General features: G+C 43.7%; 1 protein-coding gene across 1 annotated transcript in view; it reads left to right on the top strand.

The window, feature by feature from the left end:
* Window positions 1-18043: 18043 nt before the first annotated feature.
* WNT11 (Wnt family member 11) overlaps window positions 18044-26797 on the top strand; it is a 34392-nt gene continuing 25638 nt past the window's right edge. Inside the window, 5 exon segments of the mRNA XM_038413510.2 lie at window positions 18044-18194; window positions 18197-18251; window positions 18253-18490; window positions 22358-22426; window positions 22428-22546. Of these exon segments, the coding sequence (XP_038269438.2) occupies window positions 18128-18194; window positions 18197-18251; window positions 18253-18490; window positions 22358-22426; window positions 22428-22546 (548 nt within the window). The 5' untranslated portion in view covers window positions 18044-18127.

Here is a 26797-nt window from a genome sequence, read left to right as displayed (position 1 = left end):
CCTTAGAGACTAACAAATTTATTTGAGCACAAGCTTTCGTGAGCTACAGCTCACTTCATTAATTTAGGCTTGAATAGAGACTGGGAGTGGATGGGTCATTACACAAAGTAAAACTATTTCCCCATGTTTATTCCCCCCCCCCCACCCTCCACTGTTCCTCAGACATTCTTGTCAACTGCTGGAAATGGCCCACCTTGACTATCACTACAAAAGGTTTCCCCTGCCCACCTCCCCACCCCCCCGCCCCCTGCTCTCCTGCTGGTAATAGCTCACCTTAAGTGATCACTCTCTTGTTACAAGAAAAGGAGTATTCTTGTTACAAGAAAAGGTGTATTTTCCACCGAATGCATCCGATGAAGTGAGCTGTAGCTCATGAAAGCTTATTCTCAAATAAATTTGTTAGTCTCTAAGGTGCCACAAGTACTCCTTTTCTTTTTGTGAATACAGACTAACACGGCTGCTACTCTGAAACCTGTCATTATATGGGTTGTGTTTCACTTCATAGAAACCTGTCTGGATTTTTTCAGCCAAAATCACAGCAAGCTTGTGTGGTGCGGAGGATCAGTCCTTCCATGTTACTGGAGATGATACATGAGCCAGAAAGAACACATCTGGATATCACAGATCCCAGATTGAACTTATAGTGTGGGCAGTTAGAAAAAGCAGCTTTTTCCTTGTAAACTGAGCAAAGTTGCTATGATGTCATTGAGACATCATAAACACAGAATCCCACAATGCCATTTTTATAGTCACTTTTCTGAGTAAAATCCCACTTAAATATTACTTTCACATGAGCTTTAGTGTAGCTTCTACTTAATTTTTTAACAGTTTTAGTTTTATTACTAAAGGCCCCAACAGAAGAATATGCCATTCCTAACCTCTTCAGGGTCACTGTCCTGAGCTGTGAATCTGCTTTGTCAGTAAATTCATTTAATACCCCTTTCTTAAGAACTGTTTACAGAATATATCCTAACTCAGTTACCATCTGTTGGGTGAGTGCATTGTTAGGCAGCTTTATTCTGCAGAGTATTGATTTGATGGATTGTAAATGTATTCATGCATGCCACCTTGTACTATCTATGTTAGGTACTTAAGTGGCTCACACTTCCAATAATATCAGCACCTCACGATCTTGAATGTATTTATCCTCACAAGCCTCCTGTGAGGCAAGGCGGTGCTATTACCCCCATTGTACAGATGGGTAATTGAGGCCCAGAGAGGCTAAGTGACTTGCCTAAAGTCACCGCCAAGAATTAAACACAGGTGTCCTTACCTAGTACCCTAACCACTGGGCCATCTTGTATTCTCGTTGGAGCTCAAAGGAAGCTCTGCACTATGAACTTTTGCTGGCAGAGCTGTGACACGGTGGGATGCCTGACTGACCAAGCTGGGCTGGCAAAATCCTTAGTGTAGACACAGTTATACTGGCAAAACTTTGCTTTGCCAGTATAGCTTATTTATTTGTGTGGGTAGTGCGGGCTGGAATGAACTATCCCCGCAAAAGTGCGGTTTGCTGATATACATGTGCACTGTGCCTGCTTTGTTGGTATAGCACTGGTATAGCTATACCAGCAAGACCTTCCCAATGTAGGCTGGCTGCAGTCAAAGCAAGGCCAGGTCAGTACTTGGATTGGAAGCCTACAAGGAAAACTGAATTGCTGCAGGTGGTGCTGTCTCGTTTTACATGTTCGTGCAGTGCTTAGAACAGGGATCCCTGGCCTCTGGATACTACTGTAATGTAAGTATTAAACACTAGTAACTGAGTGATGCTGCTTTCATAGAGCAGCTGTCTGACATGATAATAAAGCCCCAAAGATTGAATATATGCGTTTCACCCTTCTAAGTTGACAGTTCTATTGTTTCAGTGGGATGTAGCTGCCAGGGGAGGTCAGAGTCCTGCAAGGTGAACCCGTCCCTTCATGTAAGTTGGACTGATCCTATGGAGAGATTTGTAAATGAGGACTTGAATCTGGTTTGGTATTCAACAGGGAGGCCAGGATAAAGTGGAGCATGGGGCAGTGTGTTCTTGGGTGGCCTATATTGCTGAACTAACAGCTGTGGAGTGAACCAGTTGTAGATTTTTTTTTTTTAACATCAGCAGCTTCATAGCTAGGTAAAAGAATTCAGTAACAAAGAACTCAGGAACTGACGGCTCAGAGGATCATTCATCTGGGAGGATGGGGAATATTTCCGGTTAGTGACAAGGCAGGTCGTCTGGGTGTCGTACTGTGGGGGATCCAGAAAGGTTTCTGGCAGCCGGGGGGCAGCATTACTGAGCAGGACCGTGCCCTCTAGACAAAGGAACTAGAATGCCCATAAACCCTGCCTGATCTCCCTCACTAGTGCATGCAGCAGTCTGGCTTCCCAGCACTTAAAGCATTTCGTTCCTAGAAATCATCCTCCTGAGAGCTGCTTGGTATTCTGAGGGTTAAATCAAATTTGGTTTTCATCCAAGACCTTGCAGCTGAATTTCAGCCCAGAGTGAGTTTTTATGGCTGAATTATAGACCCCAGAAAAACAGGGGTTTATAATGGAAATTATGACAGACCCTTAATCGTAGTAGCAGGAACCACACCATTGTAATATACTTATAAACTGGCATTATCCTGCGGGGTATTATAAAAGAAAAAAGACTGCTGCCGTGGTCTGCACCACCAAATATCAGTACAGGTTGGGGCCTCTGTTGGAGGAGGAAAAGGCTGTCTGCCAAAACAAATTTTGTTTAAAAATTTGTATCCCCTTCAACCCACTACCAAATCCCATCTCTGCATAGGAACAGGATTTAAGGTCAGTGTCTGGATAAAGCCTTTTTACAGCCCCGAGAAAAGGAAAATAAATGCATAGGACAAATACAAAGTGACACCAGGTATACATTGATCAATTCAAGTTATACTGTATAAAATGACACCTTGTATATTGTAGAGAATAGTTCTGTGCTGACCCCAAGGGAGATGGCCTAGGTCAGTGGTTATCAACTTTTCCATACCGTGATCCAATGTTACAAGAGAAAAAAGGTTCAGGGCTCCCACCAAGCCATAAAGAAAGGGACCTGTTCCCAACCCTCAGATACCAAACCTAGGGTCTGCTCTAGGTGACCAAATTGGGTTCATCTGCCCCCTCTAGGATCACTTAAATAATACAGAGCTGAAATTACTGTGGCTCTGGCAGAAATTGAATGCAGCAAATGATAAAATAAAGAAATGATGGTCAAATTTGATTGGCTTATTGGCCAATGATTTCTTGAAAATAACTTATGGGAGCTATGATTTATGTTACTCCAGGCTTTATCTGCTGCTGTCTTGGCTGGCACATTCTTATTACAGAGAATTATGGGTTTCAATTGACTTTCCCAATTAAAACAAATATATACTTCAATGGAAGAGACTTTATTGATGGTTAGGTTTAAATGCTTTTTTATGCAGCGTAGACCTGATCCAAAGTCCACTGACTTCAATGAGCTTTGAATCAGGCCTTATCTTTGCTTTTAAAAACAAATTACTACCAACAATAGTGCAGTAGCCTAACTCCACAAGAATTTAAAATTAGGTTATGTTCCCCAAAAAGTTTTTCCATGCAAGGATTTTAAAGCTCAGAACCTCTGGGGAGGTACAGCGTTCAAGGTATTTTAGTAGCTGTTGTTTGAAGACTGAAGATATTCCTCCTGTAACAAACCTCCCCTTTTTTACTCTTCATGCCAGCCATTCCACCCTCTCAGTATCTCCTAGCGAAACATTTTGCAATGCATCACACGCTGTTTGTGGCCAAACACATTTTTGGCTCCTAGAACCAATGTAGAACCTTTTTCCAATTCTTTAGACATTTTCTCAGATTGTTCCTTGCCAGACCTTTTTTTTTTTTTTTTTGCCTGGTGGAATGAACAAGAGCTTTCTGCCTCTCTCTCTCTCTTTAGTTTAAAGATGCTTTCTCCCACATGTACTTTGAGAATGTCTGGCTTGTCACTTCAGCATCTGTCTCAAATGCATTCTGTTTCTCAAACAAACATTTGGTCCTCCTTCTCCTTCCTCCCCCGATCTTTCTAAAACAAAACAAAAACAAAAAAGGAGCACCGGTGAGAATAAGATCACATGAAAGTGGGTAACACAAACATTATTAACTGGAAAAAACAAGGAAGTTGTCCTTCAAAATATTAGGATGTCTCAGTTATCTACTTAAAAAAAATAATAAAGTGGCAAATTTAGGGACTTGTTAGCGTCAGGTCTTAAACCACTGCTGTTAGCATGCATCTCGGGCGGAGGGAAGGAAGACTAGAGGTAGGGTCAGATTCTCAGCTGATGTAAACCTGAAGGTGTGACTCTGAATCAACTTTTAGTGCCTGATCCTGCCCATGGAAATCAATGGTTCTTTACCATTGACTTCAGTGAGTACAGGATTCCTAGATGTTCAGAAGGGACCACTGTGATCATCTAGTCTGACCTGCACCACTCAGGCCCACGAACCCTATCCAAGTAATTAATGCACCAAGCCCATAAGGTCTCTTTGAGCTGTGGAAGCATCTTATCAGGATCAAGCCGTTAGAGATGATGGACAGTAAAAGACAAATTACTTGTTTCAAATCATCTGTATACATGCATTCCGTTTAGATATAAGAGCAACAAAATATGCAATAATATAGCTCTGGCCATTTCTCTACCTAGGTAATTCTATGACCCCTGACACCATGGTATCTATGTGATAAGTGTTTAAAAATAGAAATGATTATTTATATTTTGCTAGCGCTTAAAGTCTCAGTAATGATCAGGGCCCTGGTGTGCTAGGTGCTGTACATACACATGGAGACAGTCCCTGCCCCAAAGAGTTTACAGTCTAAATAGACAAGTAGTGAAAGAGGAAACAGAAGTGAAGCAACTTGCCCAGGAGGATTAGAACACGGTTTCCTGAGGGCTAGCCCAGGGCTCTGCTCACTAGACTGTTCTTCTCAGTTACATCACGCTTACCATAACAGTTTGTAGGAGCTATAGCTTGATTGGTTGGTTGGTTTGTTTAGAGGTGGCTGTGTTGGCTGTACATATTTGCAAAGAATTAATTGAGGGAAAGCTAAGGCCCTGTCTAAGGAAATTTGAACTGCTCCAAACACCTACAACAGATATACCGCCCTGGTGCACAGTGAGGCTTATACCAATGCAGGTTAACCAACTCATGTACCAAAGGTGGGTGTGCATCCATCAGGGGTGTGCATCAGTGTAACTCTTACTGACATATGGCCTGTGTCATACAGGAGATGGGGCAGTTGATCACAGTGGTCCCTTCTGGCTTTGGAATCTAAGACGTTGTTACGCTGGCATGACTTTCCTTTCCTAATGCAGACTGGGCATCCACCCAAGGAATGAATTTTCCATTTAGTTCTGAAAGTGGAGAGCTCGTTCTCTGCTCATTGCAGTGGACGATTACAATAACTGGCACAGTTCGTCCATTCCTGCAGTGAAAGGGCATTTCTTTCTGGGGAAGATGCTACAATGATTTCCTTACAGAGGTGCAGCCACAGAAGGTAGGTGGATTCCAGGCATCTGCAGGAGGCCAGTGCACAGAAGCCCTGTTACAGAGTACTTGCTAGTGTACCCCAGTAGAGCTATATCTGGCTGTGGCTTCTTCCGGGGCAAGGGGTGGAGGGGCCAGGCATCCATAGAACAGTGAATATGAGTCAGGGCTCTATGAACGGTTCCAGGGAAGTTTCACGGGGCTGGTGGGGAGACGACGTGCATCCTCCCCTGTTCCTCCACCGCCTCATGGACAGACACCGGACTGCCTGGAGACCCCCCTACAGGGGAGAGGAGGGATGGTGCCATGGAGACCCCCAACCCCCCTTTCTGCACAGAAGAGGTGAGATCCATGCATGTAGGAGCTCACCACAAGTAGATCACAGGATCCAAGACCTGGCCACGGCATTTCTAAAATTAAGTGTAGATTACTAAGGGTTGATCCTTGCTGCAGTCATTATTCAGGTCAAACAACAACAGAAATCCTTCAGTGCGTGCAGCAGGGCTGGAGGATCAGGTCCAGTGGGTGGGGTCTGTCCACACCTTTCACATTTTCAGACAGGTTTTAGAGCTATTTTGAGCTTTACATGCTTGCAATACGCTCCCTTCTCAGCCTCTCCATTCAAGGCTGAGGTCTTCAGAGACTTCCAGAGACATATTACAGAGTCTGGCACATAAGAAAAGCACACCATTATTTTTCATTCTTGATTTACCTCAGAAATCTTGGAAGCCATTTCTCTCTCCCCCTCCGATAGGACCTCAGTCAGCACTCCCTCCCACAGCAACATGCCCATTGACCTCAGCGTTGGGTGGGTGGGAGGAGGGGAATGTCGCCTAGTAAGGAGAGCTAAACAGGGCCCGTATCTTTCTTCTCAGAATGTTACCTTGATGAATTACCTATAATTTTCCTGTCAAGCTCCCTTCTGTTCAAGGGACGTGATGATGGATTTCAAACACCGTTGCACTTCATCTAAGAAACAATAAACTTCATGAATATTTACCTTGTAGATTTCCTTAGTTAAAAAGAATATTTGTTCTGCAGATTCCACACAATTAAGTGAATATGTTGATACCTAATAACTTGGGTTGCCTGAGAGCAGGAAGGTGTCCAAGTGGTAGCATAGCAGTGCTACAAGGAGGGGCAAATCTGGAGTGTAGCAGTGGTGAATTAGGCCCTGAAACTTTAAATTGCCCACAGAAACTTTATGCTTTGGTATGTTCCTATGTTGAAAATGTTTGGCATGCAGAAGAACAATGAAATCCATCACGGCATTCCTTATTGTTCAGATGCAAATAGTTACGCACTTGGTTATGTCGTCACAGGCGTACATGAACGTCAGTATTCAGTTTCATTTTCTGATTGGTTAGTTTGTTTAGAAAGAGGTGTGTGTGAGGTGAAGTAATCCAAAAGGGGTTCTGTGGCAGTGTTCATATGTATATGTGGAGGTTTGTAATTCAGATGTTCATGGGATGACCCAAACAGCATAATCAGATTTTTGTAAGTAAACAGAAACACTAATGAAACAGTCAAATTGAAAACAGGGAGCAGAACATATGCAGCTTCTGAGACAAATCTGAGCTGTCATAAAAAGAATCTGCCTCCAGTATTTTCCAGGTAGTTTTGTCTAACCGTCAAAGTATGGTTGGTGTTATTGGGTAACAGCTTTTCTTCATTATTTCCTATAGAGAACATAAGAATGGCCATATTGGGTCAGACCAATGGTCCATCTAGCTCAGTATCCTGTCTTCTGACAATGGCCAATCCCAGATGCCCCAGAGAGAATGACCAGAACAGGGCAATTATCGAGTGATCCATCCCCTGTCCTCCACTCCCAGCTTCTGGCAGTAAGAGGATTAGGGGCATGCAGAGAAGAACATAAGGATGGCCACACTGGGTCAGATCAATGGGAATCAGGACCAATGTGTTTTAGCCTTTAAAGTGTGGGGCCTTATTTTCGGAGGCACAACACCTGCAACTGGGGGCATGTTTTCAAAGACACTTACCGCCCAGCAGCTCCCATTGTAAGGCATAAGGCCATGTTTTCAAAAGGGCTCAACTCAGCTGAAAAACCAGCTCCTTATTTGAGGAAAATCTGTCCCTGACTGTATGTGCTGAGTGCTTGAAAATCTACCCCAGTAGGGCCCAATCCTGTTCTTGCTGAGGTCAACAGGAGTTTTGCCATTGACCTCAATGTGAGCAGGATGGATCTCCTCATGGACAGCGGTGAGAGCCTCCAACAGCACCGGGGGGGATGTAAGCTAACACCTAACAAATTTAAGCAAGCTTTACAAGTGAAAACCAAATAAAAACCTAACTCTGTCTTGTACAATATATGGTTACATAGCCAAAGGTGTATCTGATAATGGATTTCCTAGTCCAAAATGTTCTAAATTTAGTTTTTAAATTACAAGTGTCAGAGTAGCAGCCACGTTAGTCTGTATTCTCAAAAAGAAAAGGAGTACTTGTGGCACCTTAGAGACTAACAAATTTAGTTGAGCATAAGCTTTCGTGAGCTACAGCTCACTTCATCAGATCCGATGAAGTGAGCTGTAGCTCATGAAAGCTTATGCTCAACTAAATTTGTTAGTCTCTAAGGTGCCACAAGTACTCCTTTTCTTTTTTTAAATTACAGTGTTTTGTTCACATTTAACAGTTATTGTCACCTTAAGTTATATGTTGATGGTGATCTCCATTAACCTTCCCCTCTGCCTCCACCAGAATATACAGATTTCCCTGTAGGCTACACAGAGGAATGTTTTGTTGAGGCAGGAAAACTCTGGACCACTTTGTAATTCCCCCACCTTGGTGCTGTAAGTTTTACATTTCAGAAATAGAAGATGCAGCCAACTATGCAACCCCGCCCATGAGAAATATGGGCCCCAATCCTATAATGAAAAGGCAATCGCTTAGCTTACAGCAAGATCAGAACCATCATTAATAACATGCACTTGTAACATTTATATGTGTATACTTCAGGGGCCCTGCTCAAGTAATTAGAATAAAGATTCTGTAATGCCTTTTTTTGGGATGGGGGGGTGGTTAATTCTGCCAGAAAAACTGGCTTCAGATATAACCAAGCTATTTTTAAAAGCTATTATGATTTCCAAGTTTTTTTTAAAAAAAGTTTGATTTTTGTTCCAAAGGTACTTTTGTTTTAACTGGAAAATTGTTTCCTAAATGTAACTCGTCATTTCAGGGGCCAGATGTGCTCAGCCTCCACCGTCAGGGCTAGATTTGCAGAAGAGCTCAGCTCCCAGTTAGGCAACAAAATAAGTAGCCAGATTTTCACAGGAGCTCAGCGTGTTTGGTGTGGAGCTGTTTTGAAAAGCTGGCCCTTATTTATATGCATAAACAGGAGTTGAGTTCTCCCGAAAATCTGGCCTTTAGGCTACTCTGACCACTAAGGCCCCGCTCTTGCAGTTCTGTGCAGGCAGAAGTCATTGGGGCTCCATACAGATGCCTTGATCCAGCCATGTGGGCCTGAAAGAGAAACTAGCAGTGATAATGAAGTCCTGAGCAGACCCATTGTACTTTCTCACTGTCATTCACACAGAATTGTACATCAGCAGGTAATATTGTCATGGGTAAGCACAACTGCACAGTCTCATTCTTTCATGCGACTTCTAGTCATGGTGGAAAAATGATATTCAACTGCTCAGTCATTTTTCAACCACCTAGAGGTTCACCTTGGGGGTGGAGGGTTGTGCATGTCTGTGGTCTAAGCATCTCAAGTTGCTTGACAGACACCCTGTGGTGGAGTCTATGTGCCCGCTGCACCCCAACAAGGAAGGACGGGGGAATTCCTGGTACTGCAGGAAAAATACTTATCCCGCCTTGGAGGGGATGTTCAGGCTATGCCCCTTGGAGAGAGGGCCTGACAGTGAGTTTTTTATTAAGGAAGGAGGCCTCTAGAAGGCAGTGTTTGGGGTATGGATGGGACCTTTGCTTCATGGGAGGAATATGCACTCCACAGACTGCAGGCTGAAAGGTCCTTTGCCTGCATGGTCTGCAGCCAAATGGCACAGCTTTAAAGAGGCTGGGCTTGATTCCCCCTCACATCCCTGAAGTCAGTGGTATTGCACTGGTGTAAATGAGAGGAGCACCAGACGCTCTGCGCTTAATCTACATTAGGGGGCTGGTGGTGTATCATCCCCTGGGGAATCAGGCATGATTGCTGAAAGTTTAGTCATCCCTCTCTCAGGGACTCTAGAATAAAACCCCGCAACTACAGAATATCTTGCTGTGTGGACACTCCTGTGGACAATTCAAGGTCAATTCCTGTCATCCCTGCCACTGACTCCACAGACATGGAGGGCCCTGCCTACTGTGGAAACAGCCTGGCTCTATTGCACTGGGTGGGCAGAGGGAGGATTTCGGGTATTGTGTATGCTGTTCACCCAGGGATGGGATCCATCAGCCATCCTTGCCTCCACACCCTGCAGAGAGGAGCTGCAGGAATCCCTGACTCCCCAGGCTTTCTGGCCGGATGGTCCCTCCTCCCTCCAGCCCCGAAGGAGATTCCCAGTATTCTCAGCATTGCTCCCCAAGCTGTGTGCTGGGGGCGGGAGTTGATGTTATGTCTCATCATAGCATCCCTTTAGTAGACAACTACCAGTGCACAAAAAAATCAGGAAAACTATTATTTAAGGACAAAAGGAAAGGGGTGGGTGGGGGGGAAAGGGTGTTATATAAAAGATAACAATCCTTATAGAAGCATCTGCTACCCAAGATTTATGAGGTTTGATTTGGTTTTGTTTCATTCAAAAGCCTCCTTGACTCTTGCTGATTGGTAATCCCATATTTCCACTGCTAAGCCTTTGGTATTTGGTGGTTTTAGAAGTATTATTGTAGCCATTTCACAGATTGGGTAAACTGAGGCTCAGTAAGGTTACATTTCTTGCCCACAGTGAAGAAATCCAGTGATGTAGTCTGGAACTGAACCCAGGAGTCCTGGCTTCCGATTTGCTGCTGAACAATTATGCTAGCTCTGTCCCAGTACAAAGACTGTGGAAAATAGTGGCAGTCTCATTGTTTCCTTATGCTCTCCCATCTATCGGTCTGTAGCCACCCGATGTTGTCTTGTGTCTTGTACTTAGACTGTAAGTTCTTTGGGGCAAGGACTGCCTTTTTGTTCTGTGTTTGTAATGCACCGAGCACAATGGGCTCCGAGCCTATGACTAGGCGCTACCACAATCCAATTAATAATGATTAAGGGAAGGACCATATCAAGAAAAAAAAATTCAGACATTTTAGAGTTAAGGACTAAGGGCTCAATTCTCTTATCACACACACTGGTGGAAACTGTAATCACTCTGTTGAACTCAGTGTATAACCAGCGTGAGAGTAGAATCAGGTCCTCAGCCTTCAAAATCTAGGCAGCTTGTGGATTGCTGACCTGACTTTTCACCTCCATGTTGGGCTTAGTTCTAGGAGGTTTAATACTGCACTGTGAATTTCTGTATTTTAATTTTGTTTTCACTATTCCAGGGCATGTGAGCGGGGGGAGGAGGGGGAGAAAACACCACCCATCACCTCACGAGGTGTAAGATGCTGTGTATTGTCATGAGGTACTGCAGCCGCCGCATTCTCAAGAAGCGCAGTCAAGCAGATTCACAAGCAAATGAGTAAGTCACCCAGGGGACCAATCAAAAGCCTTGTTTTTCACTGTAAAAGGTGAAATGTCTTTTAATAAGGCCTTTGTGGAGTGTTAAAAATAGGTATTAAAAAAAAATGAAGGAAGTTCTTTTCTTTCTGCAGTCCTCTTTTCTTGGGCATGGCTGCCTGTTTGGTAAAGCAAGCCTCAGGCAGAGTGGGAGTTTTGCCTGAGAAAGGACTGCCATGCTGGGTCCTCTGTGTGTAGACATTCTCACCAGCTGCTCCACTGAAAGGACAGGTAGAGCTGGTCTACGACAGAGACGGGATCAGCTGTCTTCGAGTTCAAGGCCCCTTGCTTGTATGCCCCTGTGGTGTAATTTCTCGTGAAATCCTTCTCCCCTGGCTTTGTCACTTCTGGTCTCTACTGCTCTGTCAGACCTTGAGCCCTTGCTGCTGCTGCTCCTGCATCTCTGGAACAGGCTGTCCAACCCCTGGACTCCCCCACTCCCTTTTGAAACCTACCTATTCCACCTACAGCAAGGAGAGGAAGGACTGTCCAATGATGAGGGTGCTAGCTTGAGACTCGGGGAAACCTCAGGTCACTTTGCTGTGTTGCTACCGACTTTCTGTACGACCCTGGGCAAGTCACTTTGTCTCCATGGGCCTTAGTTCCCCATCTATAACATTGAGATAATGACCCTGCCCTACCTCACAGTGGTGGTGTAAGGATAAATACATAAAAGGTTGTGAGATGCTTGGATACTATTATAATTGCTGGGGGGGCATAAGTAATATAGTCAGAACTACTAAACTCTCAACTGTTTCCTGTGAAGGTGCTTAACAATTACCAGCCCTTCTTGGGGCTCTCATCTGCTGTTCCCCATCTCCTTGCTCAAGCATTTCCTCTGTTGTTATACTCACCATGCTTGTGCTTTATGTAACATTCTCCTGAGTGAGACCTGCCTCTCCCACCTCAGCCATCTTCCTCTGGATCACTGGCCACCTAATCAAACTCAGCATGGTAATCTCTCTTCCCGAACCCCTCTTCCATTGCTGTCAGCAACTCCACTACCCTCCCTCTCATATCCTCATGGATTTATCTCTTTCTACCCTCCCATCATGGCTGCTATGACAAACTCGATTGTTATTTCTCCACCTCATCTCCACAATCAGCTGGTTCCTCTCCATTCCCACTAGCACAGTCCTGGTTCCGGTCCTGTTCAGCTCCACCTCCTGTCTAGCCCCCTGAGTCTCACCTCATCCACCAGCAGCTATGAGAGCCATCTTCCTTGCTCACTGCTCTGATCACATCCAACTCCTCCTCACACCCCCTTGATGGCTTTCTCTTGACTTCTGCATCACTCTGAAATTCAATTGCCTTTCCTTCAGGCCTTGCGCCACTTAACCCTCTCTGACCTGTCTGGCGAAGCTGTGTATCTAACCCACTCGCTTCTCATCCTTCTTCCACTCTTACTGCTGTGGTTTCCATGTAACCTCTTACATCCAGCATCCCCTTCCTGGCCTAGCGTGCCTTGCCTCCACCCTTTCCCCATCCTCAAAACACATATCTTCCTGGGATGCTCTTTCTTAAGTGTTACTCACACATAATAAAACATTAATATGCCCTCTGCAAGAACAACCAGAAACACCTTCTAAACCTCTCTCATGTGATCGTCACCATCTAAGGCATCAGAGTCACATCATCTTCCTTTTCTTCTCTTCCCCGGTGTTTGTAATTATAGATTACAATAATACAGTTGGTTGAAATGTTCAGATTTTGTGATGGGGGAAGAAGAATTTTTTAAAAAAAAATGATCTGTTTTTCCAACCAACTCTAAAGGTGGTTGGCAAAATTTGAAATTCAAAATTTCAGGTAAGAAAAAAAAAAGTAAAGGTGTTTTTGTGGAAAAGTTTCTGGAAAATGTTCTTGTTTTTGACCAGCTCTAGTTGTAAATTCTTGGGAACAGGAATCCTTTTGTGTATTTGTGTGGTACCTGTCATGTACACACAAGGCACTGTAGAAATAATAAGAGTAAAATCAACCTCCCACATGTAATAATATTATTATATGGGGTTATATCTATTTCATAAGTTGCATTTATCACATACCTTTGTCCATCTCCCCTTCACTCGGCTTACAAATCAGTCTCTGCTAGGACTTATTCTAACATGCTAGCCCACTGAGCAACTTCACAATAGCCACCATTACAAAATATTAATAATCCAGTCACAAAAATGTCTCCTTCTTCCCCCACAAATGTGGAATTTCTCCCCACAAGTTACACTGGCACAAGTCAGAATGGGTAATATTCAGTCTGGTACCAGTGACAGTTTTAAAAGTCTGATATCTCATGAGCCCTTAGGGATAGATAGATCTTATATGTAGTGCTAAAGGGCATACTCCCTAACTGGACATATGATATAACACTTGTTTCTCACCCTGTAGTGGCGTAAGACTTTGTACTTTGAAGTCATGAAGTTTGTATATGTACCTATTTTAAGTACTTCTGTAAAAAATTTTAACGTTTAACAATCATTCTTTTTTTTCTCCTTCAGGAGACTGTGCAGTTGGACTGATGGGTCTAATTCTCATTTACACTAAGGCCTCTATACACCACTCCAGCAGTATAAAGGGGACCTGGTGCACATGAGAATTACCCCCATTGTAACTATGTCACCTGGCTTTACAGGTGGAGGGATATGAAAAAATAGCTCCATTAAAAAGTCAAAACTCTAAAATATTTTCAAAATTGCTTTCTTTAATGCCATATGCAGAACACACAATAGTGCAGAAGAAATGTTTTACTGTCCCTTGAGTGCAATGACCTCACTTGTAACAAACAGCATCTTGCATGCATGCTGATAAAACCATTATACCACACCATCACAGTATACATAACTATGTCATATTAATAAACATTTACACAGTGCCAGCATTTGGCACAGTGCTTTGGAGATTTTAAAAAAAGGACATGGTCTCTGCTCTGGAAGAGTTCACACTCATAGGTCAGAATTCTGCAAATTCTTATGCACATGTTTAACTTTATCCATGTGAGTACTCCCATTGAATGTTTGTTTTTAGGTGACGTGTGTGTGTTTGTGTCTGTGTGTGATGAACTATAGAGCCATCCACATCTGCATTGCTGGTTCTAATTCAGCCCAGGTCAGTAGTAACTAAAAGTTGTCACTGTCTAATGGCTGTTTGGTGATCTCAGTTCAGTTCTAATAGTCAGGGATTCACATGAAAAACAACTCTCTGCAAAATTATTAGGATCTTTGCTGACAGTTTGCACAGGGGATCAAGAACTAAATGCCCCTCTCCATAATACGTTTGAGGCAGGTGGACAGAGTAATGTGGACAGCAGCTTGCATTGCCGTTGCACCTGCGCTAATAGATGACCAGACGACTTCAGTTTCCAATCCAGCAACTTTTCTGTGTCCTTTTTTTTAAAAAAAAATATGCATAAAAATGAATCTGAAGATTCACAGAAAAATGACAATGTTCCCCACTTCCCAACCAACCCTTTGGGTCTAACATGTATATTTACCAGGATATGCACTAAAGAGACTATTTGTCCTTCTTACCTCTGTGCTAATAATTTTTAGAGCAAAAAATAAATACTCTCCAGCTATACAACATACTGGGGTTAGGTGTGCAAATTCCATTGAGTTTCTATAGGAGTGGGGTGTCCAACTCCCTTGGTCAATTCTCTCATGGATCTTTTCTGAAAAACCTATAGAAAATACTGAATCAAGGTATCTTCCACATCTGTTTGTGGCCATAAGTCTTCTAGGAAATGTCAGAGATCTTCATGATAGCTCTGTACAGCTTGAAGACATTAAAAATCCAAACATATCCAGAAAGAAAAGGAGTACTTGTGGCACCTTAGAGACTAACAAATTTATTTGAGCATAAGCTTTCGTGAGCTACAGCTCACTTCATCATCGGATGTATGAAATGAGCTGTAGCTCACGAAAGCTTATGCTCAAATAAATTTGTTAGTCTCAAAGGTGCCACAAGTACTCCTTTTATTTTTGCGAATACAGACTAACACAGCTGCTACGCTGAAACCAAACATATCCAGGTAGCTCTCTATTGGCTACACATCTGAAGAGAATCCATATTATTCCATTGCAAACCATATGGCCCAAACTAGACCAAATCTACCTGAGAAAAGCAGGACTCAAAGAACTTCAATATTTTGGTAATAATGGCCATGATTCAGAAAAGCAGTCTCACCGAAGTCCATTTAACACATACGTAAATGCTTTGTTTAATCAGGGTCCAGAGAGCTGGTCTACGCAGGAAAGTTATTCCAGAATAAAGTGGGGTGTGAATTTAAAGTGCAAAACCTACTCCAGAATAGCTCCCCCTGAGGACACTCTTTTTCCAGAATTATTATTCTATGGGGTAAGCTATATCAGAGAATGGCAGTCTTATTCTGCGAGCTATTCCGCAGTAGCAACCCTGGACATTTGCCCTGTGGAGAATCCAGAACACCAACCTGTTGACAATCAGATCTGAAGAGCTGCACATTTTTAGAGGACAACAGAATGCCAGGAAATTAGAAAAATAGAAGTCTCCATCTGTCGTAGTGCCCACTTGCAACTACCACCCGCTCCCCCAAAACATTTAAGCAAACAAAAACAGACACCTTGTACAGCTAGTGGTGGAATAAATAAATAAATAGGAAAGCAGTACTTGTGGCACCTTAGAGACTAACAAATTTATTAGAGCATAAGCTTTCGTGAGCTACAGCTCACTTCATCGGATGCATCCGATGAAGTGAGCTGTAGCTCACGAAAGCTTATGCTCTAATAAATTTCTTAATCTCTAAGATGCCACAAGTACTGCTTTTCTTTTTGCGAATACAGACTAACACGGCTGCTACTCTGAAACCTAAATAAATAGGGTGGCTTTGGAAAGTTTGGAGCACAGATTCCAGGTGCTTTATAAGTCAGGTAGCAAAAATCGATAGTGATAATATGTGTTTAAATGCTGTATTTCTTCCTAAAATAAAGCTTGGTAAAAGCATCATCACATACAAATGCCTTTTCTCAAGGAATATCTCTAGGACACTCTTCTCATCCAACTTTAAAACTCAAACTTTTGGTCCTAAGACCCCATGCAATGTGTTGTTAAGTATTCCCACCCCTTCTCATTCACCTGAAACGCACAATTAGACTGAGCAAAAGGGCATGGATATTAGAGCAGCTGAGAGCCTTTTTGTACCAATTTATTCTGAATTCAGGGCAGACATGGGGGTTCCTAAATCCAGATTTGTCCTGTTCAGTAGGCACTTGAGGCCCATTTGAAGTATGCAGTAATCTTAAACCCTCATCTGCTGAGACTGTCTTGAAAGAAAAAGAACCTGATGTAAAAAAAATTCATTAAACTTGCCATTGATTAAAGAAAGATCAAATAAATGGAGCATCATGAAAGCTGAAGGTTGACAATATGATTCAATAAAGCAGGGCATGTAATATGCTTTTTATTCCAACTGCCAAATTGCAACTTCTTAGCTTTATCAGAACAGGAAATCCAGTTAACAGACCTGTTTAGAACAACCAAATGAAAAATGTGGTTTGGTATTATTTGGGAAGTCAGCCGTAAAGACAAGTAAACATTGGTCACCCTTTGTAAAGGTAACATTTAAGGTTTCCGGTTAAAATATTAACTAGTTATTGTTGCTAATCATTAACTATTCATTAAAATAATGTAATAGCAATCTTAGTATTATTTCTTTGTAGTTCTTAGAACATGTATTTGTAGAGACAGGTAATTCGGAATGCAAAAAAGACTACTGAAAAGTATATACTGCTAAAATATTGTGTGGGCTTTATCATTTTGTGCATCACCTATGTTATATGAAAAACAAATAGATATACAATTAATTAGAGCAAGTAGATAAAAATAAAAATAAAGGAAGTTACCAGCTTCATACACCCAATCTTTCCCTTGGGAAATGGACCCTTTAATCTCAGGGAAACTATGACAATTTGAACTAAAATGTGTTGTGGGGGTTTTTTTTATTAAACTTCAAATGTATAATGAACCGTTTATTATTGCATTATTATTAATGCATCCGATGAAATGAGCTGTAGCTCACAAAAGCTTATGCTCAAATAAATGTGTTAGTCTCTAAGCTGCCACAAGTCCTCCTTTTCTTTTTGCGGATACAGACTAACAGGGCTGCTACTCTTGAAACCGTTTATTATTAGGAATTATTGTATTACTGGAGTAGCAATTGTACTACGACTTTTCTGTGACAAATTGCATTGAGCAGGGCTACTGTTTGGTGCAATACATGTGCAGAAAAGAGAGACTTTGGAAACACAATTGTCAAACTAGTCGGAACCTAATTCCCAATCATAATGGAGAGGTTTCAGAGTAGCAGCCGTGTTAGTCTGTATTCGCAAAAAGAAAAGGAGTACTTGTGGCACCTTAGAGACTAACAAATTTATTAGAGCATAAGCTTTCGTTAGCTACAGCTCACTTCATCGGATGCGAGCTGTAGCTCACGAAAGCTTATGCTGTAATAAATTTGTTAATCTCTAAGGTGCCACAAGTACTCCTTTTCTTTTTATAATGGAGAGGCTCATCTTTTTTTCCTCCTGACTTTAGCTGAAGCTTATCCTAGTAATTCTTGTTTTGCCAGTTCCCCAACACTCCTACCTTTACCATAATGTTGTACTTAGTCCTTGTTTTGTAGGGCTTTCCCGGCAGATGACTAGGATGCTTTTATAAAGTAAACATTTCTACGTTGGTCTGATTTGCCTTGATGCGGAGAAGAAGTGGAATCAGCCCTCCAGAGCTCCCCTACAAAGAACTTTAAAGTCCCTTCTCTGTTCTCTAGATCCTGAAACTACCTGCCGTCTTGTCCTAATCTTTTATTCACCAGGAGGGAGAAGGAGAGTGCATTGGGGGGGGGGGGGGGATGAGTGCTGAGAACACTAGAAAATACGCGTTCTTTTTTCTGAATAGATCAAACAGCCATTTGTCCTGTTTTAAGCCGTAAATCCGGAGTGCTTTGTTATGCTAATGAAGTCTGACATCACTCCACAGATCAAAGCCACGGGGACCCCATATAAGCAGGTTCTTAAGGCAGAGAGGGCAGAGGCAGACGCGCAGCTGGCAACGTGCTCATGACACACTCACACTCACACACTCCCCGCTGCATCTTCACGCAGCCTTTCGCTTTTGTCGCTCTTCCCTTCCCCTCCCCTTCTCTGCCCACCCTTAGCGGAGTTTAACAGCCTTTACCTCCGGCTGATCTCCAGTGCTGGGATCTGTAGCTACAGTATTTTGTCTGCTGCTGCTCTTGCCGCACAACTTTGTGTTTGCGGGGAGAAGGGCTGCTGGAGGGGTCGAGGCGAAGGTGCAGCTTCACCGGGGAAGGTAAGGCAGGGGATTCTTGCGGGTGGGCATCGCTTGATCGGTGCCTAATCCCTCCCCGTCCAGCCGGGTGCGGGGAAGAGGGTCGGATCCCTGAGTGGGTGATTGCCCCCTGCGGCCACGGACACGCAGGCTGTGCTTCCTCCGAAGGGGAGGACTTGAGCAATGTTCACACGAAGGAAGCGAAAGTGTCAGCGGTAGCGGAGGGGAAAGCCCGGAACTCCCCCCAAGCTCCCGCCCCACCCCGAGCTGGGCAAAACGGCCCCAGGGCGGTCTAGCTGGCATCCCGCCGGGGGGTGGCTGTTGCCGAGCGGGCGACACAGCAGAGCGCTGCGGAAAGAAAGAGATTCGGAGCCGGAGCCTGGAGGGTTCAAGGTTCGGGGGCCATTAACCAGGGACGGGCGGGCGGGCGAGGCGGAGGGGTTGTTAATGGGTTCCACGAACCCGAATTGCTAAGGGCTTGTCAATGGGGATGGAAAATACAGAGCAATGCAATCATTCTGCTACATATCCCCGCCTGTCTGGTTTCTAGCTTTCCAGCGTGTTTACCTTTCCCGTGTGTGTGGACACACCTCATAGCCATCAGCTCGGCTGTAATGCATGGTGGAGGATCTATGCTAGAGCATACGTGACACACAATCGCACCCCCTGGAGTTTGAAGCCCACTCACTGGGGGGAATGAATGGGGACAAGAATACTATAACGCTTAAAGAAAAGGAGGACTTGTGGCACCTTAGAGACTAACACATTTATTTGAGCATAAGCTTTCGTGAGCAACAGCTCACTTCATCGGATGCATCTGGTGGAAAAAACAGAGGGGAGATTGATATACACACACAGAGAACATGAAACAATGGGTTTTATCATACACACTGTAAGAAGAGTGATCACTTAAGATAAGCCATCAATCTCCCCTCTGTTTTTTCCACCAAATGCATCCGATGCAGTGAGCTGTAGCTCACGAAAGCTTATGCTCTAATAAATGTGTTAGTCTCTAAGGTGCCACAAGTCCTCCTTTTCTTTTTGCGAATACAGACTAACACGGCTGCTACTCTGAAACCTATAACGCTTAAGCATGCCCCGGGATGTTTTCCTTTCCCTCTTGGCGGGCGAGCGGTGCTGTGAGTTTTAGGGAGAGGAACGGGTATCTGAGGCTTTGGGGGTGATAGTTATAATCATTATCAGTTTTCTGTGGAGCGACGTTTCTTCAGCGCGGACGTGCGCCACCGAGGAAGCGGCTGCAAAAGGCAGCTGGCCTGAAACATCCACGGGCAAAGCGAAGCAGGACTTCGAGGAGAAAACGGGTCGGGTGGAGGCAACAAGCCCCCCTGCTGCAGGCTCGATCTGTCACCTAGGGCTCTTCGCCCTTGTAAACAACACGTCTGATGGCTTGAATCACTGTCCCCCCCCCCCCCCCTTGCCAGGCTTCCTGAATTTGTAAAAGTTAACCTGTTCCGGAGCTAGAGGCTGGAAATGCGATGATAATGAAAAAGGCTGAAGCGGAGCTCCGGTCCGGACCCTGGCCGCTCTGGGCTGCAGGAGTCCCGCAGAGCCGGGCTAGAAGCGGCCTCTCGTTCAGGGGAGCTGCAAGAAATGGCCCACGGAAGTCTGTGCTGTGAAGCAACTTCATGAGAGACAGATAAGGGGTCTGCAATAGCCCCCAGGCCGCCCAGTGCACGGTCAGGATTCGAGGGTGAAGGTTGCAAGGGGTTCCTCGTTGTTAAAAAAGAGAAAAGGCCCCGAAATACATACCTCGCTGTGGAGCCGCAGGCGAGCCGGGTGCTTGCCTCTCTGCAGGAGCGGCGCGACCGCCGCTTGCAACTTGCAGTGACGGCTCAATACAAGAAAGGGCATAAAAATCGAGGCGGGTGAAATCCTGATCCTGTCGGCGTACATGGGAGTTTCGCCATGGATTTCAACGGAGCCGGGAGTTTCACGCCTAGCGCTGAAGATCCGCGTTCAGTGTCACTTTCCCGATAACCGTGTGTCAGGGACGGGATTCTTACGCCAATGGGGACGCCCTGAAGGGAAACCCAAAGTGCGCTGGGAATCACAGCAAGCACCCGGGGTGGGGGGGGGGGGTGGAGGGGGAAACTCGCACGTCTAAACGGGTTTCCAAAGTGGAGCCCTCTCCTAGGGGATTAAAGCGTTGGCCCTTCAAAGAGCGCAGTTTGGAAGAGAGCTTCGGGCAGCCCCAGACCTGGGGGGTCAGGCAGGCGTCGAATTATCAAAATGAAGGGCATGATCCTTCCTCCCATTGAATGCCATTGGCCAGGGTTTTCCGAAGTGACTGTTCCCGGCTCTCCCAGTTTTGGGGTGGCTGACTTGAGACACCTTCAAGAGGCCTGATGTGAAAGTGGAGGGGGTGCTCGGTCCTGACTGACAGGTTTCAGAGTAGCAGCCGTGTTAGTCTGTATTCGCAAAAAGAAAAGGAGGACTTGTGGCACCTTAGACACTAACACATTTATTAGAGCATAAGCTTTCGTGAGCTACAGCTCACTTCATCGGATGCATTTGGTGGAAAAAAACAGAGGGGAGATTGATATACACACACAGAGAACATGAAACAATGGGTTTTATCATGCACACTGTAAGGAGAGTGATCATTTAAGATAAGCCATCAGCAGCAGCAGGGGGGGAAGGAGGAAAACCTTTCATAGTGACAAGCAAGGTAGGCTATTTCCAGCAGTTAACAAGAATATCTGAAAGAAAAGGAGTACTTGTGGCCCCTTAGAGACTAACAGGAACAGTGGGGTGGGATGGGGAGAGAAATACCATGGGGAAATAGTTTTACTTTGTGTAATGACTCATCCATTCCCAGTCTCTATTCAAACCTAAGTTAATTGTATCATGACTGAAAATCAGATCTCCCTCTAATGTGTGTAATGGGCCTAATTTGGGCATCCAAATTTACTAGCCACTTTTGAAACCTTGCCCATTGACTTTAAGAAGAGCAGAATCTGGCCTTAATTTGGTACACTTGAGAAAAACCACTGGAGGTTAAGAAGAGAAGAAACCCCTCACTGTCTAGAATGAATGATGGGAGAGAATCCCGATTGGTTTATTATTACCGTTGTTATTACAGGAGCAGGGCTAGCCCCTGTCTGAGACCGGGGAGGTAAGAATTTAAGAGTCATGGGCCTTGTTTGTTTCATAAAATGCAGAGAAAAGAGGATCCTTGAGATCTTTTGTTTGCTGCTGGACGCTTCTTTGAGACAATTTTGATTGTAATGTTTCCTGGGGGGGCCAGAGTGGCGGGCTCTTCCTTGCGCTCCAGGTGTTTGTGTATTTGGAAGAAGGGAGAAGCAAAGTTAATGAGGTGAGAATGAAAGCAGGAGGGAAGGAACAAAACACAGTTGTTTGTCACAGATCAGAGAGACTGAAACATTTGCAGAGCAAGGGCATCTCCATTAGTCAACACGTGTGTTTAATGTGTCTTTTTTCAGAAATATTTTCTCTATCTATCTATCTATCTATCTATCTATCTATCTATCTATCTATCTATCTATCTATCTGAAAACGAAGAGGATTAGCTAAAACAGGGACCTGAGATTTGTATTTCTTCCCTCCCCAAGCAGATTTACAGAACCTGGGGTGGGGGGAGGAATTGAAACAGGGAATGAAGTCTTGCCATATGCCGAGTTAACCAGAAACATACAATCAGACTATAACTCAAGTCATAATTCAAGCCATACGTTTCGTCTGTCTGTTGACTGTAAAGGTTCTATCAAGAATTGGGGGGAGGGGAATCTGAACTTTTTCGTGATTCATAAACCACTCCTTTGCAATTCGGATGATACATTTCTATGTCACCAGGACTCACAACACTTGGGTGTTAACCATATCTTTGTGCTTTCTCCCTGATTTCAGGTTGCTGTGCTCCAAGAAGGAACCACATCTAAACTGAAGGAAATACATTGTTCAGAAATTTGGGAAGATTCCCCTTTTAAGAGTTGATTTCCTTCTGAAAGTGGGTGGCTGTGGAAAAATGAAGCTGAGTCTTGCAATATTTCTGTCTTTCATTTTACAGACTGGGACTTGCTCTGGAATAAAATGGCTGTAAGTATCTCTCTCTCTCTACATTTTTATGAGCAACACATTATTTTTTAAAAATTGTGTCATATTTGGTGTTGTATTACAGTCATAGCTTCAGGTATAGCACTGTTGGCTTTGGACACATTGGAAAGACATTTCAAGACTGATACTGCATTCCTTAGGGCATCACCAAAAGTCCCACTGACTTCAAGGAATGCAGGATCAGACCCACCACAACAATATGTATATGCTTTATTTCTAAAATGTACATCCTTTGAGCCCAATTCTCCACACATTTACATCAAAGGAAGAACTGGACTAGCCTGACCCACTTAATGAAGCATTTCATGGCCATTTCTACCAAACACTTTCCCACAAGGCACTGTATCAGGCCTACCACAAAGTAGGAGTGATAGCGCCGGTTGTTAAGATAATACTGCCAATCTCTAGCCAAAGGGAATAGCTGACAGATAACATGTTTTTGTGAACCTTTTACCCTTAGAATTTTGAGAGCAGAGTACTGACTGTAAACTGGCTAGGGTTGTCTGGATTGGGTTTCCCCCAGTGTAATAGCCTGGCATAGTGTGCAAACGGCAAAAGATTATTGACATATTTCTCCACTTAAATAAACAATCAGTTAGTTGATTATCACCAAACAAACAAACAGACCCCTAGAACGGTCATCTGGTTTCATCCTCTATGCAGCTGGTGAATGATCTCTTGTTTTTATAGAATTTAAGGCCATGCAGAGGTTAAATGATGTGGGTTAGACCCAAATGATCTTTTGTAAAATAAAATGTGAAATGAAATGCATTGAAATTGTTGCCAGGTAAATCATCTGTATTCAGAACATAAGCTGTTTGAGGCTGGGTGTTTGTGGTTAAGGCACTGGATGGGGACTCAGCAGATCGGGGTTCAATTCTTGGCCCTGCCACAGACTCCTCAGGCAAGTCAGTTAGTTTCTGTGCCTCAGTTCCCCACCTGTAAAATGGGGCTAATAATCCTTTCTTTCTCCCATCCTTTTGTCTTGTCTATTTAGACTATAAGCTCTACAGTGAAGAGACTGACTCTTGCTACATGTATGCACACAGGTTAGCACGATGGGGCCCCAGTTCCAGGGGGGCCTTAGGCACTACTGTAATGCAACTAAAATTCAGGGTGCAATAATACATATTAATGTTGAAAATTAGGTTTTAATAGTATCAAACGTCACTTATCTATGCAGTATGACTGGCTCACTGCTTATTAAGGGCCTGATTAACTACTTAAGCATGTCCTTAACTTTAAGCTTTGACTGTCAATGGTAATCCTTATGTGCTTAAAGTTAAGGACCTACTTAAGTGATCTGCTAAAGCAAAGCCCAAAGCAATACATCCATCAACTGCATTGGGAGTGTTGCCTGAGAAAAGAGTGTGGCATGAGTGTTGAAATTAGCCCTCCGAAAGGCAAGAATTAGGTTGGTTTCAGGGAAGTTCCACTGCAGCACTATAACCAGATCAACAGACCAGGAAGGCTAGAGGGGTCTGAAATAGCTCTGCCAGGAAAAAAAGGCTTTCAGTATTTATATTGTTAAACTTTTAGTTTTGGGGGGAGGAAAAAAATCAATCTAAGGAATGGCCTTTCTCTGTCAAATGTGTCCCCCTATCTGAATTTTAGTGCGGAAGATGAAAGTTAAGATTAAAGTGACATTTGAAGTATGAACTACATCCAGATGCCCTGCTGTGCGCCAGTCACACCTGTTCGAAACCCGGTGGAAATCTGCACTAACTGTCTGAGTGCACTTTTCATAAGTGGAAGGCAGCCAGCTGGGATTTTAGAACTATTTTTTTAATTCAAGTTATTTCCCCTCTCCATCTTCACCCCCCCCCCCCTTGTTTGTCTGTATCAGGATGGGGCAATTTGTGCTCAGTTATGCTGGTGTAACTCCATGGAGTCACCTCTGATTTACACTGGTGTCAATGAGAATCATTTTGGACCTAAAGGGCCACTCCCAGTGAAGCCAGTGGGATTTCCTCCTAAGTAGGGACTGCAGGGCTGAGCCCTAAATTACTCGGAGTTGATTTTGATTGTGCATTTTGATTTAAAATGTGATGTAAGGGGCAGGGGAAATCAAAGCTTTGTGGTAAGCTTATTTATCTAGAAGCTTGTTTAGGGCTTCTATGCTATGTTTACACATCTTTACATTAAAAAAAAAGAGGAAAATGCAATAGAACATGAAAGGTAGCTATTTATTTTAAATTTTTCTAATTATATTTATGGATACTGTGGGCCAGATACTCAGCTGGCATATATCAGCACAGGTCCACTGACTTGATGTTCTGCCATTTTACACCAGCTGAGGATCTGGTCCTATATGTATAAGGCCTGGACCTTGCAGAACAGTTACTTGCAAGAGAAACTTTGTGCTTGGGAGTAGTCCCATTGACCTCAAGAGGACTACTCATGTGTGTAAAGCTATTTACACCAGCGTGGGTGTTTACAGGATCAGCTCTTTAATTACTGTGCAACCTTTTCAGAAACCGTTATAAACCCATAGGTTGTATGCAGTGTTGTAGCTGTGTCGGTCCCAGGATATTAGGGAGAGAAGGTGGGGAAGGTAATATCTTTCATTGGACCAACTTCTGTTAATGAGAGAGACAAGCTTTCAGGCTTACACAGAACTCTTTAGTTTGTCTCTCTTGCCAACAGAAGTTGGCCCAATAAAAGATATTACCTCACTCACCTTGTCTCTCTAATACACCCATAGGGGAATTTTTGTTTTATGAATTTGTTTTTCCCTATAGATTCTTTAGACTGGGGGAAAGTTGTTGGGGTTTTTGTTTTTTTGTTTTTTTCAAAATAAGATTTCATCATCAGAGAAGCTGTGTGCATTGTCTTGCTCCCATTGCAGCCGATGGGAGCGAGCTTTGCAATCGGTGTCAACCGGAGCCGCCTTGAGCCCTGCATGTATGAACGATCTGCAAGAGCACGCATTGCAAGGGGCCATCCTACACCAGGGCTTTATTGACAAGATTTGTGATCAAGCCTTGCAATTTTTCCAAGGAAGTGTGAGAGTTGCCTAGGGGGCACTAATTTGCAGGCAAGCTATTTGTTCATAACTGTGACAAGTGAGGGGTGCACTAGAAGGCGCTCTGTGCAACTGCACATGTTGCATGGCACAGGCTTAAGACAGGTAACTCTCACAAATGCATTGAACAAGGTGCACTGAGTCTGCTGAAAGCAGCAAAACATATCGCTCATGTTTCCTAATTAGAACATTCACCCTTTGTGGGAATTAAGTGGTGTCTAGGCTTTGTATTGTGTCTCTGCTGAGGGGGTGAATTTCACCCTAATGAAAGAACTAGTACAGAGGCCCAATCCTGTATTCATTTTGCATGTGAAACTTGCGCTGAAATCAGGGCTTACAAAACAGCTGCAGATTCAGGCCCAACCAAGCATATTTCTTCTTAATGGGTGCAATGTTTAAATAGGCTCTTTACAACCTATTCACTCGAGAGACTGAATGCCACACAGTAAATTGAGTTGTTGTGACACAAAGATGTGTTTTGTTGGCATTGCGACTTATCAAGTTCTCTGTGGTTTTCTCTTACAAAGATCTGTTTTTACACACTCCTGTTATTTCTGACTAATTTATCTCTGATTCAAGCTCCCTGGTATCCCATGTTTTAGTTATTTAAAATTTTGTTGCCTTGGGCCTGATTCTGCAGTCCTAACTCCTGTTCAACTCTCAGGGTAAAATCCAGCTCCCAATAAAGTCAGTGGCAAAACTCCAATTGGTTTCAGTGGGGGCAGGATTTCACCCCCCACTGAGCACACATAAAGACTGCAGGCTTGGGCCCTTTCCACCTGCTGCAGACAGGTTAGTTTAATCACCTTCCAGGATTTTCAGATGAACATTTCTTTCAAGAGAGAAGGGGGGAAAAAAGAACTTTGTTTTTCCTCTCAGTGGGCCTGAATCTCTCCTCCCACTGATGTAAATCAGGAGTAGCTCTGCTGTGGTCAACGGGTATAAGTGAGGGGAGAATCAGGACCATTGATGCCAATGAGTGAGTTACATGGGGAAAAAACTACAGGATCGGGCCCTCAGAGGGAGTTTTGCTTTGAAGTTTGCTCTTCCCTTTTTAGTCATGAAACTGCACTGGGGCTGTTGATTTAAACCAAAGCCAGAGAGCTGTCCCTCGGAACCACCTCTTTGCTGTGCTTAGGAGAACTCTAAAAAACAAAACCACCGACCTTAATCTTCCCAAAATTCAGTTAAGATAAAAAGATTTAAAT

Source organism: Dermochelys coriacea, chromosome 1 (assembly GCF_009764565.3).
Source record: "Dermochelys coriacea isolate rDerCor1 chromosome 1, rDerCor1.pri.v4, whole genome shotgun sequence".
Lineage (NCBI taxonomy): Eukaryota > Metazoa > Chordata > Testudines > Dermochelyidae > Dermochelys > Dermochelys coriacea.
Note: the sequence above shows the minus strand (reverse complement) of the source record. Positions and strands in the feature narration are given on the sequence as shown.